General features: G+C 63.4%; 1 protein-coding gene across 1 annotated transcript in view; it reads left to right on the top strand.

Moving 5' to 3' along the window:
• Positions 1–16363, top strand: part of SLC9A3 (solute carrier family 9, subfamily A (NHE3, cation proton antiporter 3), member 3) — a 19602-nt gene extending 3239 nt beyond the window's left edge. The window contains exons 8-22 of the mRNA XM_011960875.1: positions 160–462; positions 3918–4078; positions 6475–6553; positions 7004–7181; positions 7878–8098; positions 8620–8822; positions 9218–9307; positions 9510–9580; positions 11190–11319; positions 13732–13844; positions 14439–14568; positions 14733–14909; positions 15024–15096; positions 15430–15540; positions 15977–16363. Coding sequence (XP_011816265.1) covers positions 160–462; positions 3918–4078; positions 6475–6553; positions 7004–7181; positions 7878–8098; positions 8620–8822; positions 9218–9307; positions 9510–9580; positions 11190–11319; positions 13732–13844; positions 14439–14568; positions 14733–14909; positions 15024–15096; positions 15430–15540; positions 15977–16230 — 2294 coding nt within the window. The 3' untranslated portion in view covers positions 16231–16363. The remainder of the gene's footprint in view (positions 1–159; positions 463–3917; positions 4079–6474; positions 6554–7003; positions 7182–7877; positions 8099–8619; positions 8823–9217; positions 9308–9509; positions 9581–11189; positions 11320–13731; positions 13845–14438; positions 14569–14732; positions 14910–15023; positions 15097–15429; positions 15541–15976) is intronic.
• The last annotated feature ends 522 nt before the right edge of the window (positions 16364–16885 follow it).

Raw genomic sequence — 16885 nt, 5'->3', positions numbered from 1 at the left:
CTGTGGGTCCCCCCAACCTTCCTCCCTTCCCCCATGATTCCCCCCGACCTGCCTCTCCTCCCCTCCCCAACAGACCCTACCCCGACGTTCCTCCCCTCCCCCACGGGTCCCCACACCTCCCCTGCAGCCCAGCCCTGACCTCCCTCCCCTCCTCCGCAGGGTTCCACCTGTCCCACAAGGTCACCAGTGTGGTTCCCGAGAGCGCCCTGCTCATCGTGCTGGGCCTGGTGCTGGGCGGCATCGTCTGGGCGGCCGACCACATCGCGTCCTTCACACTGACGCCCACCGTCTTCTTCTTCTACCTGCTGCCCCCCATCGTGCTGGACGCCGGCTACTTCATGCCCAACCGACTCTTCTTTGGCAACCTGGGCACCATCCTGCTGTACGCCGTCGTGGGCACCGTGTGGAACGCGGCCACCACCGGCCTGTCCCTCTACGGCGTCTTCCTCAGCGGGCTCATGGGTGAGTCTGCACCGCCACTGCCCTGGCCAGGGCTCAGGGTGGGGCCCGGGAGGGGCCGGGCTGACTCAGCTCAGAGAGGTCGGGGTGCCGTACCCAGGCCTCCAGGCGGTAAGTGTTGGGTGAGAAATGTGACTGGCAGCCCCATAGGCCCTCGTGGCCAAGGCCAGTCCCCTGCGCGTCCCCAGGCCCCAGCACACCTTCCGCTTGGGGAGGTGTTCCCATCTCAGCAGCTCGGCTGGGGGGCTGTAGGTGGCTGGGGGCTGCCTCTCAACTGGCCAGAGGTCAGGGTCCGTCCACACTCGCCGGCTTCCAGGTCCCAGGGACACGAGGAGGACCACGGTCCATCCACACTCGCTGGTCTCCAGGTCCCAGGGAGACGAGGAGGACCACGGTCCGTCCACACTTGCCGGCTTCCAGGTCCCAGAGAGATGAGGAGGACTGCAGAGCCTGGTGTATCGGGCACTGTTCTCCTAGCCTGTGTGCCGGAGCCACTCGGCCACCACCGCACCCATGTGGCTGCAGCCATATCTGGAGCCAGAGCAGCCTGGGTGGTTTTAGTCTTGGGTGCTTCATCTCTCAGGCACCGCCTCCCACCCTGGAGCCGGATCAAGCTGGAACCTCCCGATATGCCAGGTGTGGTGCAGCCCTGATGCCCGCCGCTGCTGCCGGAGATGCTACAGCTTTGACCAGCTGGGCCCCATGGCTGAGCACAGGCCTCCGGTACCTGCTGCCCTCATCTGGCCTCCCCACCTGTCTAGAGAATTCAGCCTCAAACATGTCCACCAGCTGAACCGGACTCACAAGAATTGGCAATTTTCTGTCTGGTTCAAAGGAGAGCATGGCCTGGCCTCTCCATGGGAATCAAGGGGCTGAAACCTGAGACCACGGAAACTCGTGGAGAAAGAGGATCTCCCAGGTTGGGGCCGCCCCCACCCAGCACGTGGTCCCCTGGGGCCTTCTCACCCCTCCCTGGAGCCCCTGCCATCCAGCATCACCCACCAGGCGCAGCCCAGGGAAAGCTGCTGAGGGCGCAGACAGGCTCATGGATAGCAGGCTTGGGCCGGTGCTGTGGGTGCCACCCGTCATGTGGGCAATGCCATAGGTGTCAGGACACAGCTTGGACAGGGCAGCCGCCCTAGCCACCGGACCCAAGGGAAAGCCTCAGGGGTTGTAGCAGCGACTCCTGGACCTGTGGCCCCTCGAGGGTCATGCCTACCTTGCCAGATGGCCCAAGAGATCCCAGCCAAGTGCTTCCTCTCAGCTGTGTTGAGTGTGGGATGGAGTAGCCTTTGCCCAGTCTGGCCGTCAGGGCCGCTCCTTTGAGAGCCAGGCACACTCCATGGTTCCGTGGCTGCTGGTCACGATGGTCCCTGCCTAGCACTGGCCAGAGTCACTGCCAGATTTCCCTTGTATGAAGCAGAATGTCCTCGGTGCGACTGGCCGAGCCTGGAGGAGGACGTCCTTGCTGCACCTGCACCGTGAAGCCTGGAGGACTCCCAACACCAGGACGTCGGCCCTGGCCCACCCCTGCCCCTCGCCGCACTGGGCTCCACCGTCCTCCAACAACACTGCTTGTGGGAAACACATGTCCCGGCCATCGCTGTGCCCCCTCGAGGGAGGCCGCGCCCCAGGTGACATGGATGCTGGAGGCCTGCGCTCAGCCTCGGGGCCCAGGTGGTCAAAGCTGGGTGCTGCTTGAGGTCCTGGAGCAGAGATGCCCATGGCCGGCAGGTCCATCCCATTTCTGGGAGTCTTAGGGAGCTGGGAGGCTGCGACTGATCTCTGCAGACCAGTGGCCAAGCCCTGTGGAGCGTCTCAAGGCCAGATGTGCCCCACGGGAAAGGGTCGACATGGCAGTGCTGGCCCGGGGGCTGTCCAGGCAGCGTGGGGACAGGCCTTACAGGAGCTTCAGGCGTCAGAGGCCCTTGCACAGGCAAAGCACATGGTGGAGAGAGGCCTGGAACACACGGTCTGCTGGCATGAAGCCTCCTGGCATGGCCAGCACATGGGCAACTGCCCAGACAGGAAGGCTGCTGGCTGGGGAGTTTGAACGCGGCTGACCCCAGGACCCCTGCCTGCTTGGAGTCCCAGGACATCAGGGCCATCAGTGCCTGGGGGTGGCGGTGCCAGGAGGCTGAGTTTAAAGAGGACCTTGAAGGGGCTTCGCATCCTGAGGCCTGAGTGTGGAGGCGGAGAAGGCTTGTGCCGTTCCCATTCCAACGCGAAGACTTTAACTTCTGGCATCTGTCACTTCCTCGGGGTGTTGTGACGCTGGCCAGAGGCTGCCGGGGCTTAGGAGCTCACAGCAAACTCGGGGTTTAGTCACCACAGAGACGACCCCCATCCGTCCCCGCCCAGGCGCTAGCAAAGGAACCCCTGGTCAGGCCGCTCTCTGCTGTCTCCTGGGGCTCGTCTGGCTCCAGGGACAAACCCCCCACAGCCCGAGCCTCAGGCCAGAGGGGTGGTGGGCTCCACTCCAGCCCAGCAGAGAGGCAGAAGCTGTGTGCGTGGGGGGGGGGCTCGTTGGGGGCATCCCCTCCCTGGGTGGCCTCTCTCACACCCTCATGTCTCCTGGTCCCTGGACCCTCACGGCCGGGAAGGCAGCAGAGAGGCCAGTGTCCTCTGAGCCCTGCGGCCGTGAACGAGGGCAGGCTCTCGGGGCCATGTGGCCACACTCAGTTCCCTGAGGGTCCCCTGGAGCCTGGCACCCCCACATGGCCTCCATGAGGCCTGAACGCTGGGTTGAATGGCAAAGACTTGTGAAGGATGTGGCTGCATTTCAGTACAACCTCCCCAGCGAGGGGCACCAGAGCCCACAGGCAGATGCAGGGAGGGAAGCCGGCCGGGAGCTGGGGACCACGTGGACCCACGTCTTCCAGGTCCCTTGCTCCCACCGCAGCCCTGCTCATCCCCACAGTCTGCCCCCACACCCCCAACAGCCCTCCCACCTGCCCCTCCCTGACTGTGCCCCATGGTGCTGTGTGTCCCGGCTCCAGGCCTGTCCTAGGTCGGCCCCACTTGCTCCTCCTGGGATGTCACTCCAGGTGATGGGCCCCCATCCCTCCCCGGCATGCAGTCCCCCTGCACCCGCCTGCCTCAGACACCTTCACTGCTGGGCTGGGAACCCTGGTGTTGCGGCGGGAGGGGCTTGATTCTCTCTAGGGCTGCGCTGTGCCAGCTGGGGCCCCCATCCAGCGAAATATGAAGGAGAGGGCCAGGGTCGGTCGGTCTGTCTGTCTTGCTCGGATGGGATGGGCCCCCTAGGAAGACACCAGCCTTCCCTGGAGGGCACTGGGGGCCTGTGGAAGGGATGCAGGAGGCTGACCCAGCTCCCCATGCCACCAGCGCCAGCCAGACAGGCTCAGACCCCCGACCCGTAGCCGAGCCTCTCCCCAGGACCCTCCTTCTCTGGTGGCGGGTCCTGCAGCTGCCCCACGGCCCGGCTTGTCTTCCAGGCGACCTGAAGATCGGGCTGCTGGACTTCCTCCTCTTTGGCAGCCTCATCGCTGCTGTGGACCCGGTGGCCGTCCTGGCTGTGTTTGAGGAGGTCCACGTCAACGAGGTCCTGTTCATCATCGTCTTTGGGGAGTCGCTGCTGAATGACGCAGTCACGGTGGTGAGTGACAGAACCACTGCTCCAGAGCAGCCGAGCCATGGGAGGCCTGGGCCCCGTCTCACCCCTCAGCAGTCAGTCAGCAAGGAGGGCGTGGAACTCTGTCCCCAGACTGCCCTCCCGGGGACGTCCCATCCCTTCACCTCCCTCCTCCCAGCTCGGAACCACTGGCGGCTTTCGCCAGGCTTCTTTGGATCTTTGAGTTCCTAGGCCTGGCCGGGCCTGCCCACTCCGTAGCTTCAGCGTTAATGATGCCGCTGTTGAAACCTCACCCTCCTGGTCCCCACAGCGTCTGTGACTTTGGACCCATAGTTACTGCCACCCATTCCTGAGTTCCTAAAAAATACATGAATGGCTGGGCACAGTGGTTCACGCCTGTAATCCCAGCACTGTGGGAGACCGAGGCAGGTGGATCACCTGAGGTCAGCAGTTCGAGACCAGCCTGGCCAACATGGTGAAACCCCATCTCTACTAAAAATACAGAACTCAGCCGGGGGTGGTGGCAGGCGCCTATAATCCCAGCTACTCAGGAGGCTGAGACAGGAGGATCGCCTGAAACCAGGAGGCGGAGGTTGTAGTGTGTGGAGATCACGCCACCGCACTCCAGCCTGGGCGACACAGTGAGACTCCATCTCCAATAAGATAAATACATGAATAAGCAAACAACAAAATCCCATAGGAACCGTGTAATCTGCCAGGGCTGCCATAACAAAGTACCGCAGGTCTGGTGCCTTGGACGACATTTATTCTTGCACCGTTCCGGATCATGGTGTCAGTGCGGTGGGCTCCTGCGGGACCCTGGTCCTGGGATTGAAGACGGTGCCTACCTGTGTCCTCACGTGGCCGTCCCTGCGCGAATGCGCCCTAGTCTCCTCCTCTCACAGCGACATGGGTCTGATTGGATCGGGGTCCACCCCGGTGACCTCACTGTGCCGTACTCCCCTCTGTAACACTCACATGCCCAGGTCCTGGGGAGTTTAACGTGGGAATTTCAGGGCCACAATTTGGCCCACGACAGAGGTGAAGGGAGGAAACAGCTGGTGCTGATGGCAGAGCACAGAGGTGTGTGGTCCCTCCAGGAGATGGTGTTCCAGGAGCTTGCCAGGCTCTGTGGGTGGGTGGGGGGATGGATGGTGCCTTCACAGAGGCGCAAAGGCCACATCAGCGCTCAGCAAGGCCAGGAGAAGATTCAGGAACCCTGAGGAACAGGGTTGCCACTTCACAGTGGCAAGTGTGACGTTTCAAAGCCAATCCCATCAAATGGGGCCACTGCCTCCCGGAAGTGAGTCATGGGGCGACCAGAAGGCACGTGCAGAGCGGCCCTCTTAGGGACCATCGGTGAGGCCAGCCCTGGGCCCGGCCCTGGCGCCACCCCAGCCCCCACACTGCCCCAGCCCCGCACCGCCCCTGCCGTCCTCCCCCAGCCCCGAGGACCCTCCAGGCACAGCCGGAAGGAAGGGTGGGGTCAGTTTCCTCTCCCCTCTAAAAGTGCCTGCGGCTTCTCTAAGAAACCCGTCAGCTTCTCATGTTCCCTTAGGGTTCTGGAAAGAGTAAAGTCCTGTGGGTGTCACACACCAGATTGCAAAGATATCCTCAGGGGAATCTGGGAAGTGAGACTTAATCAGGAATACAGTGAAAGCCCTGTGTGCCCCGCAGCCCTGCAGCTTCCCTGTAGAAGTAAGAGTCTCCCAAGATGTCGTCTTCCCTCCCAGCTGGATTTTCATTAAAAAGCCCAGCTCCGAGAAGGCCCCAAGAGGCCCTGGGACCCTCATGGGCACCCCCCCACCCCAGCCTGCATTTGCAAACACAACTTACACGCCTGCCCCAGGGCCCTCTCCCACCTTGACCAGAGCCAGAGACACAGAGCTGGGCGCAGAGCCAGGTTCTCCCCAGGGGCCTCGGCCCACCCTGGACGGCCCCGGCAGGTCCCACCTGCATCATCGCTTTGCTCGGCGTGGAGCCCAGGGTGTGGATAAGGTTTCCCCGCATTTTATCTCGGGGTCTTGCTGGGCTAAGGTTTAAAAACACGCAAAGACAGCAGGGGCTAGAACCAGCACGGCAGTGAAGTCACTCAAACTGAAACCCTGGGAGAGAGACTCAGAATTCAAATGGCAGGTGAGCTTTGCGGCTGCTCCTGTTTTGCAGAGGATAGGAAGAGGCCCGCTTTGCTCCCAAAGCTGGTCCCCTCCAGAACATTCTTTTGCCCCCTGTGTCCTGCTGGCCTCTGGACTCTGGCCTTCTCCTCTTTGGGGGCCATTGCCCCGTGATGATTTTCCTTCCAACGGCCTCAGGTGCCGTGGGCTCCACACTCAGACCATGTCCGGGGAGGCCCAGGCCCCGGGGAGGGGGTGGCGCTGACCAAGGACCACCCAGCGCCCTGCCCGTCTCTGTCCCTGCAGGTCCTGTACAATGTGTTTGAATCTTTCGTGGCACTGGGAGGTGACAATGTGACTGGCCTGGACTGCGTGAAAGGCATAGGTGTGTAGCCGTGGGTCAGGGGGAGTGGGCGGCTGTGTCTCCTCTGGGGCCGACTGTCTTCTCTCCACGCCTGGCCCGCAGCCCATGCAGGAAAAAGCTTTGCACTCAAAGCTGCTGCACTGGGCCCTCTGTCCATGTCATGTCCCCTTCCAGAGTGATTCACACACGATTTGAAACGGTCCTGGGGGTTCCTGGGTGTCTCCCGGAACAGGGATGAGGGCAGCCAGGTCTCCCTGGGAGAGACGGCCGGATGGGGCCTGGGGCCAGGCTCCCGGGGGCACAGGAGGGTCCTCTCTCCTGAGAGGTGCTGAGACCAGGCCCAGCCTCCAGGAGAGTGAGGAGTCCACCCCCTTTCCCGGGCTCCCAGCACTTCCGCGGGGTCACCAGGCGGCCCCTGGCAAGGAAGGGCCCGGAAGGCCAACACAGCCACAAAGGGCATCTTCTCCCCAGTGTCCTTCTTCGTGGTGAGCCTGGGGGGCACGCTGGTGGGGGTGATCTTCGCCTTCCTGCTGTCGCTGGTGACGCGCTTCACCAAGCACGTGCGCATCATCGAGCCTGGCTTCGTGTTCATCATCTCCTACCTCTCCTACCTGACGTCTGAGATGCTGTCGCTGTCGGCCATCCTCGCGTGAGTCCCTCCCCTACAGGCGAGCTTCTCCACGCCCTCCTGGGCCCGGTGGGGTGAGCCAACCATGGGGACCCAGGCTCAGAGGGCGGTGCCAGCCACGGAGACCCAGGCGCGGAGGGTGGTGCCAGCCACGGGGACCCAGGCGTGGAGGGCGGTGCCAGCTGCGTGGACACGGGGGGGTGTGCATGGCAGGAGCCCCAGGCTCCGCATCACCAAGTTCCCCGTGAGCCCCAGCAAGGGGAAGTGGAAGGCCTGCCCTGCCCTCCGTCTGTCGTCTCGCCCGCTCTGTGGGTGCTCCCAAGCTGGCTGGGAGTTCAGTGTGGGGCGAAGAATTTGGTTTATTTAAATTTTAAAATAAGGAGTTGGCGTTTCCACTGAATTGTCCGTGGGCTGACAGCAGTACCCACCCTGAGACAGGTCAGGCGGCGAGGGACTTTGGAACCCTTTGTTGCCATCCCTGCTGGCAGGCAGCCCTGGTGCCCATATCTGCATGATGGTGACAGCTGCCTGTGGCCCTGCAGAGCCGTGGGCAGGAGCCCTGGCGGCCCAGCCTGGCTCGGGAGGGAGAGGCCCCCCCGTAACCAGACGACTGTGACTCTGTGCCTGCAGGCGCCAGGCCGTGGGGGGCTTGGCGGATGCAGGGCCCTCGGGCGCTGGGCCAGGTGGCCATGTCCTGAAGCGCGTCTGTCCCTGCAGCATCACCTTCTGTGGCATCTGCTGTCAGAAGTACGTGAAGGCCAACATCTCGGAGCAGTCGGCCACCACCGTGCGCTACACCATGAAGATGCTGGCCAGCGGCGCCGAGACCATCATCTTCATGTTCCTGGGTATCTCGGCCGTGAACCCGTTCATCTGGACCTGGAACACGGCCTTCGTGCTCCTGACGCTGGTCTTCATCTCCGTGTACCGGGCCATCGGTGAGGCGGGGCTGGGTTGCGGCCGTGGGACCACCGATGGGCGGGCACCATCTCCGGGAAGGTGCGGGCTTTCCACTGGGCCCAGCGAGATGGAGGCGCAGCCCCACGTGAGGCAGAGGAGGGGACCCAGTGGTGGTGGCCTCGGGGCTGGGGTGGAAGGCTCTGGAACCCCAAGGGAAACCACTTGGTTTCCCACGGACTCACCCTGGATGTGCCTCAAGACAGGGTCAGTGGCTTGGGAGATGGCCCTGCCCCCGCCCCCGCCCCCGCCCAGCCCCATCCCCCGGCACCCGTGTGTGTGATGCATGGAGCGTGTGGGGGAGATGCCAGGCAGCGTGTGGCTCCGGGTGGATGGTGACGAGGGACGTGGCATGGGGACGCCGTATCTAGGGTTGCTGCTGTTCTTCGTCAGAACACGCTTGGCCACCAAGACGCTGTCCCAGACGGGCGGGGGTCCCGCAGCTGGGAGGGCGGCCGGGGAGCTGAGTGCCACCCCATCCACAGGTGTGATCCCCCCACAGGTGTGGTCCTGCAGACCTGGCTCCTCAACCGCTACCGCATGGTGCAGCTGGAGCCCATTGACCAGGTGGTCCTGTCCTACGGGGGTCTGCGCGGGGCCGTGGCCTTTGCCCTGGTGGTACTTCTGGATGGAGAGAAGGTCAAGGAGAAGAACCTGTTCGTCAGCACGACCATCATCGTAGTGTTCTTCACCGTCATCTTCCAGGTGAGGCCCGGCCCAGCCAGCCCTGGGGTCTCGGCCCCGCCCGCAAGGGGTGCCTGGGCCCATCCTGTACTTCATAACGAGCATTTCCAGGCTCCGGACCCTAATTGGGTTTTATAATTTTAGTAACTGGGAGCCGTTTTGTAGATTTTCACGTGGCCCCACTGGGGAGGAAGCATAATTGTCCTAAAAACGTTCTTCCTGAGCCTTTGCTGGTGGATGAGGCCCCGGGTGCTGCTGCCTCCTCTGCAAAGCAGGGGCGCAGGTTGCTGGGCACCCGGAGAGCAGGGAGGGCATCTGCGAGCCCCGGGGCAGGCAGCTCTGTGTGGTGCACCCAGTGGGGCCGGCAGGATATGGGGGGCTGCCTGGCACCAGGGTCACGAGACCCCCTCCTCCAGGGCCTGACCATCAAGCCACTGGTGCAGTGGCTGAAGGTGAAGAGGAGTGAGCACCGGGAACCCCGGCTCAACGAGAAGCTGCACGGCCGCGTACGTCCGGGGCTGGGGGATGGCGAGGGGCACCGCATGTTCCTCAGGGCTGGGCCTAGAGGGGAGGGGAGGCTGCGTCTGGGGCTGGGGGGTCGTGAGGGGGGCTGGTGGGTTCCTCGGGGCTGGGCCGGGAAGGGAGGGGGGCACGTCATGTTCCCCGGTTGGCCGCCCCGAGATGCTCACATCTTTCTTCTCTTGAAAGGCTTTTGACCACATCCTCTCGGCCATCGAGGACATATCCGGACAGATCGGGCATAATTATCTCAGAGACAAGTAAGTGACTGGGACTGCCCTGGCTGTGCCACACGGCCCGGCTTCTAGAAACATCCTCCACTTGGAAGAGCTGGAAGCCACATGCCTAACTGTCTGAGTCCAGGGTTGGTCAGGGCTCTGGTGCCCCATGAGGCCAGGTGCCAGGTGTGCCCCCAGACACACAGGTGCTGCCGAAAGGAGTTGGCGGCAGCAGTTGGGGCCACTGAGTGAGGGGATGGAAGCTGAATTCCCTGTGCTCCTTTCAGGGAATAGAGACGCCCTCTCATGTGGCCCAATTAATTCCAGATAGTTAAGTTATGTAGGAATTGAAAGTCAGGAAAATAGATTATTTCCTCCATGTCATAAATCGGGTTAGTATCAGTCAACATTTAAAATGATTTTGTCTGGCGGGGCTCAAGCCTGTAATCCCAGCACTTTGGGAGACTGGGGCAGGCAGATCACTTGAGGTCAGGAGTTGGAGAAAAGCTTGGCCAACATGGTGAAACCCCGTCTCTACTAAAACTACAAACGTTAGTCATGGGTGGTGGCAGGTGCCTGTAGTCCCAGCTACTCAGGAGGCTGAGGCACAAGAATCACTTGAACCCGGGAGGTGGAGGCTGCGGTGAGCTGAGATTGAGCCATTGCACTCATGCCTGGCAACAGAGCGAGACTTCGTCTCAAAATAAAAAAAGATTTTGTCCATTAAGCTGAAATCACCTATGTTTTATTATAAAATACATTTGACACTTACAATAAACCCAGTAAGTAGCACATACAATTTGCCCTGGGTTCCTATTTTCTGAGCGGTCTGTGTTTGGTGGGGGTGGAGGCACTGGGAGGTGTGGCCACGTGGCTTCACAAAGCTCAGCTGCGGTTCTCCGTGGCCACAGTGACTGTGCTCCAGGTACCCAGTACCCGACTCCTTGGCCTCCCAGGGGCCATCCCAGGGGTCTCAGAAGGCAGGCCTCAGTTAGCTTTGACTTCTTGGTGTGGCTGAAACTCAACCTGCACAGGAGAGCTGCTATTGCTGCCGCGGGGCCTGCCCAGGTGTGAGTACACAAGCTCACCGGGGCCCACCCTCTGCCCCGGGGGGCAGCTCTGGCGGCCACGCCCATGTTCAAGAGTGACAGGCATCACCTCCTTGTGCCCCAAAGTTTCCTCTAAGTCCAGTCAGGCCACCATCCCTTCTGATCCGGATAAACAGCAAATACTCTAATTCTGTTAGGCTAAAAAACTTCACTCTGGTCAGCTTGGCTTTCGCAAGTCTAAGGGCTCAGGGCGTCTGTCTGCCCCTGCCTTTCCTCCTGTGCAGCTGAAAAGTGCCCCCCACGTGGCTGGAGCCCCCTTGCCCAACCAGGCCTGATGCCCACCCTCTCCTGAGCCACCCTCTGGAGGAGGCGGCCGCTGGAAAGCGGAATGCAGTTTCACGTGCATCTAACGGCCTCCATCCAACAGGACAGGCGGGAGAACGGTGGATGGCCTGGGCGTGTGCCAGGGGCTGCTTCCCTCATTTTAAATGGGCCTGCAGGGTCGTTACAGCAAATAAAATTCAGGAGAGAAGTGGCCAGCTACAGTCTGGGCTCCAGGGCGCCTGTCGCCTGAGGCTCACACCTGAGGTCTGTCCCTACAGGTGGTCCCACTTCGACAGAAAGTTCCTCAGCAGGGTCCTCATGAGACGGTCAGCCCAGAAGTCTCGAGACCAGATCCTGAATGTCTTCCACGAGCTGAACCTGAAGGACGCCATCAGCTACGTGGCTGAGGTAGCCGAGCCGCTTGCTCCCTCTGTTGGGTCAGGGGTGCAACAGGCTTGGGCACTGGCTGTGGGTGCCATGGGGGCAGTGAGGAGAGGCCCCTGCTCCCGCGTCCCAAGGCCAGGCCCACCCCAGAAGTTCACAGGAGGCTGATGGGCCTTTGATGCCCTGGGAATCCCAGCTGGCTGTCACGTGGGGTAAACTGAGTCACAGAGTCCTGGTGACTGTGGTGCTGGTGGGGGTGAGCGCTGAGGTTAGGTCCTAGGACCCTGAGCTCCCTTGCTTTCCCTGGAGATGGGAGTGGACGGTAAGCAGGCAGGCTGTTATGGGACCTGGTCCTAACACAGTTGGGCCTGGCCCAGCACACACAGGTGCCCACAGACCCACATGCACAGGCGGAGAGGCAGCAGCAGGGCTGTCTCCGCCGTGGGCCCGCCGTGGCTCTGAGGCTGCCCCAGCATCTCCCAGTCCGCTGTGAACAGGCCTCAGCGTCCGCAGAGCCCGTCTGCTCCAGAGACCAGAGGCCAGGCGCCCCACCCAGACCTGGGGCCACTGCCGCCCCTGGCTCCCGCACCTGCCTACTATGGCAGGTGGGCCTCAGCCTCCCCAGCCTGCCCTGACCTCCCCAGGGCGCTCTGGCTGCAGGAATTGCACAACACAGGGCCTGGGGCACAGCTGCAGGGATTCTGCTCCCTCTGGGCCCTGCGGCTCCTCCCTCAGGACAGAGTCCTCCCTAGTGAGCTTTGGTGCCCTCGTCCAGCAGCCGGTCAGGGTCAGTGCTCTTGTGAGAGGGAAAGGCCTGTCCTGCCAAACCCTGCAGACCCTCACACAGAGGGTCAGCGGGGGCCGGGAAACTCCATTCATTCAGATAGAATGATTCTGCCTCTACTGACGTGCATTCACCCCAGATGTGCCACCCATGACTGGGGCCACGCCGAGTGGCAAGGCGCCTCCTGGCAGAGGGCATGGGGGCCTGGGGCTGTCAGGAGGGCTAGCCAGTGCAGATCAGGAAGGAGGGTCCCTGGACCAGGCTCCACACAAACCCCCAAACCACAGGCCCGGCAAGTGAGACAAAGTTCAGATACCCTGGCCTAGGAGGCCTGGAGCCTGGCTGGAGAGTGGGAAGGGGCAGTGGGGGCTCTAGCTTCTGGCGGGCTTCCCTCGCCCCCACATGGGTGACAAGGTCAGTAGGCGGGCCTTGAACCTCTCCCCCAACCCCACCAGCCACCATCCTTGACCCATGACCACGACCCTGGGCTCAGCTGCATGTGGGGAGCCTGTGGGTGCCTCCTGGTCACTCAGTAGCCGGGGTCTCCACACCTGGGGTGGCGTCCGCCTGCCCGATGTCCCTCCTGGCTCTCACACAGGGCAGCTGCTCTCTCCCTGCGCCCCCCACTCTACAGTGTGGGGCTCGGCAGGGGAAGTGGTGTGGGGAACAGCCCCTTCAAAGACCCCATGTGCCCGGGTGCTCCAGCCCTCGCCTGTGCCTGCCCAGAGTGGCGGCTGGCACCGTGGCTCCCCCGACCCTCACGTCTGTCTTCACGGGGTGGCAGGAGAGGGACAGAGGGACAAAGGTCATACAGAAGACGCTGGATTTAGAAGCAAAAGAGCAGGCAGAGGGCCTTTAAACAATGACCCTCAAAGCCCCCAGAGTGGGCAGTGAAGTGGGGACCACATGTTCAGTGGGAGCAGCGGCCCCCGCCCGACCCCGGGGGCTCTCCTGGGAGCGTCCTGCACGCTGCAAGGCGGCGCGGGTGCCCACCTGGCGAGGTCTGAGCGCAGTGAGCTGACGTTCCCTCCACACCTGTGCCCCCGCTGGCCCTGGGGACCCTGACTCCAGCCACAAGCCCACCCCGCCCTGCACTCCTCCACAGACAGCCTCACGCTCTCCAGGCCCTGCCATCAGGCGGGTGGGGTCTGAGGACACACAGGCGGCCCCACTGCCGTCCTCTGGCACTCAGCTGTGCGACTTCTGTGCCCCATTGGGCTCTGCTCCGTTCCCTTGACCTGATTCATTTCTGGACATGAGGCCAACGGGGTTTTAGGGCCTCTGGCAGGGACAGGGGCCACTTCTGATTCCGCATGTCGACAGTTTCCCCAGACACCCCCCAAGTCCCAGGCGGCTTTACGCCTTCACACTCAGACCACTGTGTCCTCCCACAAGTATTACCTCGGCCCAGTTCAGGCAGCAGTCTGGCTGTGACCTCAGACAGATGGACAGAGGCTCAAAATCTGATCTCCTGGTTTTGGCATCTCCTCCCCTCTGCAACTGTGAGGGGAGAACCCGGGGCTCAGGTCTCAAGGCCTTCCCTGGGCACTTCCCTGCTTCCCCCCAGGGCACACAACGGCAGCAGCTGCCGCAGGCCTGGGACCTAGGGCTTGGCTGCTCAGGCCACTGACCGGGCTGCTTCCTGACCACAGGGAGAGCGCCGCGGGTCCCTGGCCTTCATCCGCTCCCCCAGCACCGACAACATGGTCAACGTGGACTTCGCGCCACGATCGTCCGCCGTGGAGGCCTCTGTCTCGTACCTGCTGTACGTGGCCACGGTCATGCAGCTTCCCTGGGGAAGAACCCAGCTGAGAGTCGCAGACGGGACTGGGGTAGCTCCTGGCCTGGGGGTGGCATGGGGGAGTGGAGGGGTGCAGAAAGAGGGGCTGGGTGTCCCCTCCAGCAAGCTCTCCCCCGTGTTATGCGGTGGCCAGACTCCCTTAGTGCTGGATGCAAGGTGAAAGGGAGGGGCAGCAGCAGATTGGGGGCTGGGCCTGACTGTCTGCCCCCGGCCAGGGGCAGCCTGTCCTGGTCTCCATGCCACCCCTACTGACCCTCCAGCCATGGGCTCCACAGCTCATGGCCAGTTCTCACGGGAGGTCCACTCTGCCAGGTGTGCAGATGCCAGGGTCCCCAAGTCTCACAGCCAGGGCTCTGGAGGGGGACCAGTGAGGAGGGGGATCCATCTCAGAAAGGAGGCTGGGAAGGCCTCGTGGGGAGTCAGCCTAGGCCCCGAGGGGAGAAGGAGCCGGCCAGGTGGCCCCATGCCCCAGCCGGATACCCGCCTTGGGAAGGCGAGGGGTGCGCAGGAGACCCACCCTGAGGGAGCCTGTGTGGCTCAGCGCTGGTCCCCATGCAGGAGAGAGAATGTCAGCGCCGTCTGCCTGGACATGCAGTCTCTGGAGCAGCGGCGGCGGAGCATCCGGGACGCCGAGGACATGGTCACGCACCACACGCTGCAGCAGTACCTGTACAAGCCGCGGCAGGAGGTGGGCCCCGCGGGCTGGGGGCCGGACGCGCCTGCAGGGACCCCTGTAGGGTGGCCTCCTCGTCCCCTCCCAGGACCACGGGGATCCGTGCTCAGCCCCTGTGGCAGGAGGGCGGGAGTGTCCGGTGCTGAGCACAGCTGTGACCTCCGTGCCCAACCCTGCAGTACAAGCATCTGTACAGCCGGCACGAGCTCACGCCCACGGAGGACGAGAAGCAGGACCGGGAAATCTTTCACAGGACCATGCGGAAGCGCCTGGAGTCCTTCAAGACGACCAAGCTGGGGCTCAACCAGAACAAGAAGGCGGCCAAGATGTACAAGCGGGAGCGTGCCCAGAAGCGGGTGAGGCCGGGTCACCAGGAGGCTCGGCGGGGCTGGGGCCTGGAGCAGGGGCAGTCCGGGCTGGGTGTGGCTGTGTCGGGGTCTGCGAGCAGCTGCTTCATGTTTGCCCCACAGAGAAACAGCAGCATCCCCAATGGGAAGCTGCCCACGGAGAACCCCGTGCAGAATTTCACCATCAAAGAGAAAGGTGCGCTGGGGGCCCTGCGGGAAATGCTGGGAGCCACCACCTCCCAGCCCCAGCCCTCCCCTCTCGGGGCCCTCCCCTCTCAGGACCCTCCAGCCACCCAGGCAGGGGAGGCACGGTCTGGGCCCCAGCCGCAGACCCACCCAGGATGGGATTCCAGGGGTGCTGCCCTCCAAGTGGGGTCCCTCCTCGCCCTCCCCCAGGCCTGCGGTTTAGCCCTTCTCTCTGTGGGTCCCGACCCCCTGCACCTCTGGGCACAGCTGATGGACACGGCTGACCGACTGTGAGGACAGCCCCCTAGTGACCCCGGTCCTCATCCCAGCCTGTCTCCTCCAGACTTGGAACTCTCAGACACCGAGGAGCACCCCAACTATGAGGAGGAGATGAGCGGGGGAATCGAGTTCCTGGCCAGCGTCACCAAGGACACAGCATCCGACTCCCCTGCAGGTGGGGACAGGGCACAGGTGTCATGGACCAGGGAGGGGCAGCTCCTGCTGCCCCAGGAGGGAGCTCAGTCATTGGACCGGGGCACTGGGACCTGGGGGGGGTCTCCTGTGGGTTCTCAAGGGCCCTGCCTGGCACCTCGAGTGCCTCCTCAACCAACTCGGAGGCTGCTGTCCCAGGAGACGTGGGCCGGGCAGGGAGCAGGCGGGGTGTGTCTCGAGAGAAGGGAGACCTCACCTGTGCTGCCTGTGGTGTGTGGGGTCATGGATGTGGGGCAAGGGCCTGCAACCTGAAAGGCACGTGACCCTAACCTTCCCGGTGATCCTATTCCAGGTGACCCTAACCTTCCAGGGCACCCAGCAGGTGACGGCCCCCGCGAGGCCTCCCCTGCCGCCGCAGGGCTCCCAGGAGGCTGACCGGCCGCTGCCCTCTCTCCTAGGAATTGACAACCCTGTGTTTTCTCCGGATGAGGCCCTGGACCGCGGCCTCCTGGCCAGGCTGCCGCCCTGGCTATCTCCCGGGGAGACGGTGGTCCCCTCGCAGAGGGCCCGCACACAGATTCCCCACTCTCCCAGCACCTTCCGCCGCCTGACGCCCTTCCGCCTCAGCAGCAAGTCGGTGGACTCCTTCCTGCAGGCAGACGGCCCCGAGGAGCGGCCCCCCGCCGCCCTCCCCGAGTCCACACACATGTAAAGCCCCCGGGCCTCCCGCCACCTAACCCCTCTCTCCGCAGCTCCTCTCCCTCCAGGTCTCCGCCTCGCGCTCTCTCTCTCCTCCTCCTGGACCTGAACCTGGCTCGCTCTCTCTCTCCAGCAGCCCCTTTTCCTCCTCTAGCGCCCTGCTGGCCGCACCTCCCTCAGGAGCCGGGACAGACTCTGGCGTCTCTGCTGCTCCCACGGAGCTGAGGGCCCCAGGGCCGCCTGTGATTTCCTCTAGGTGGCTCCGAAAGCTAGTCCGCGAGTCCAACTCCTGCGCTCCCAGGGAGCTGAGAGCAGGGCTAGGGGGAGCCAGACGCCCCCGGTCCCCTATCCTTCCACAGGGATACAGGGAGGGCCGGCCCCGCAGACCTGGGCTCTGCCTCCAGCTCAGGGCGCGCCACAGGGTCTGGGCTTTGTGAGCTCCCTCTGGGGGCCTGGGAGGCACCCGGGGAACGCCAGGGCGGTTTGAGATGGAGGAAGCAGGTTTCTCCCTTGGGGACCTTGACCTCCCGCGCTGCAGGGACTGGGGCGGGACCTTCCTGCACGGAGAAGGCCGCTGTCCCGGGACCCCCGGCGGTGGGACGTGGCTGGGCCAGGGTGGGGCTTCGCTGTTGCTGCTTCCGCCTCTGCCCTGCGAACCGGGTCCTGGG

The sequence above is a fragment of the Colobus angolensis genome, unplaced genomic scaffold (genome assembly GCF_000951035.1).
Source record: "Colobus angolensis palliatus isolate OR3802 unplaced genomic scaffold, Cang.pa_1.0 Scaffold528, whole genome shotgun sequence".
NCBI classification, from domain to species: Eukaryota; Metazoa; Chordata; class Mammalia; order Primates; family Cercopithecidae; genus Colobus; species Colobus angolensis.
The sequence above is the reverse complement of the archived record's forward strand: the minus strand, read 5'-3'. Positions and strand labels throughout refer to the sequence as shown.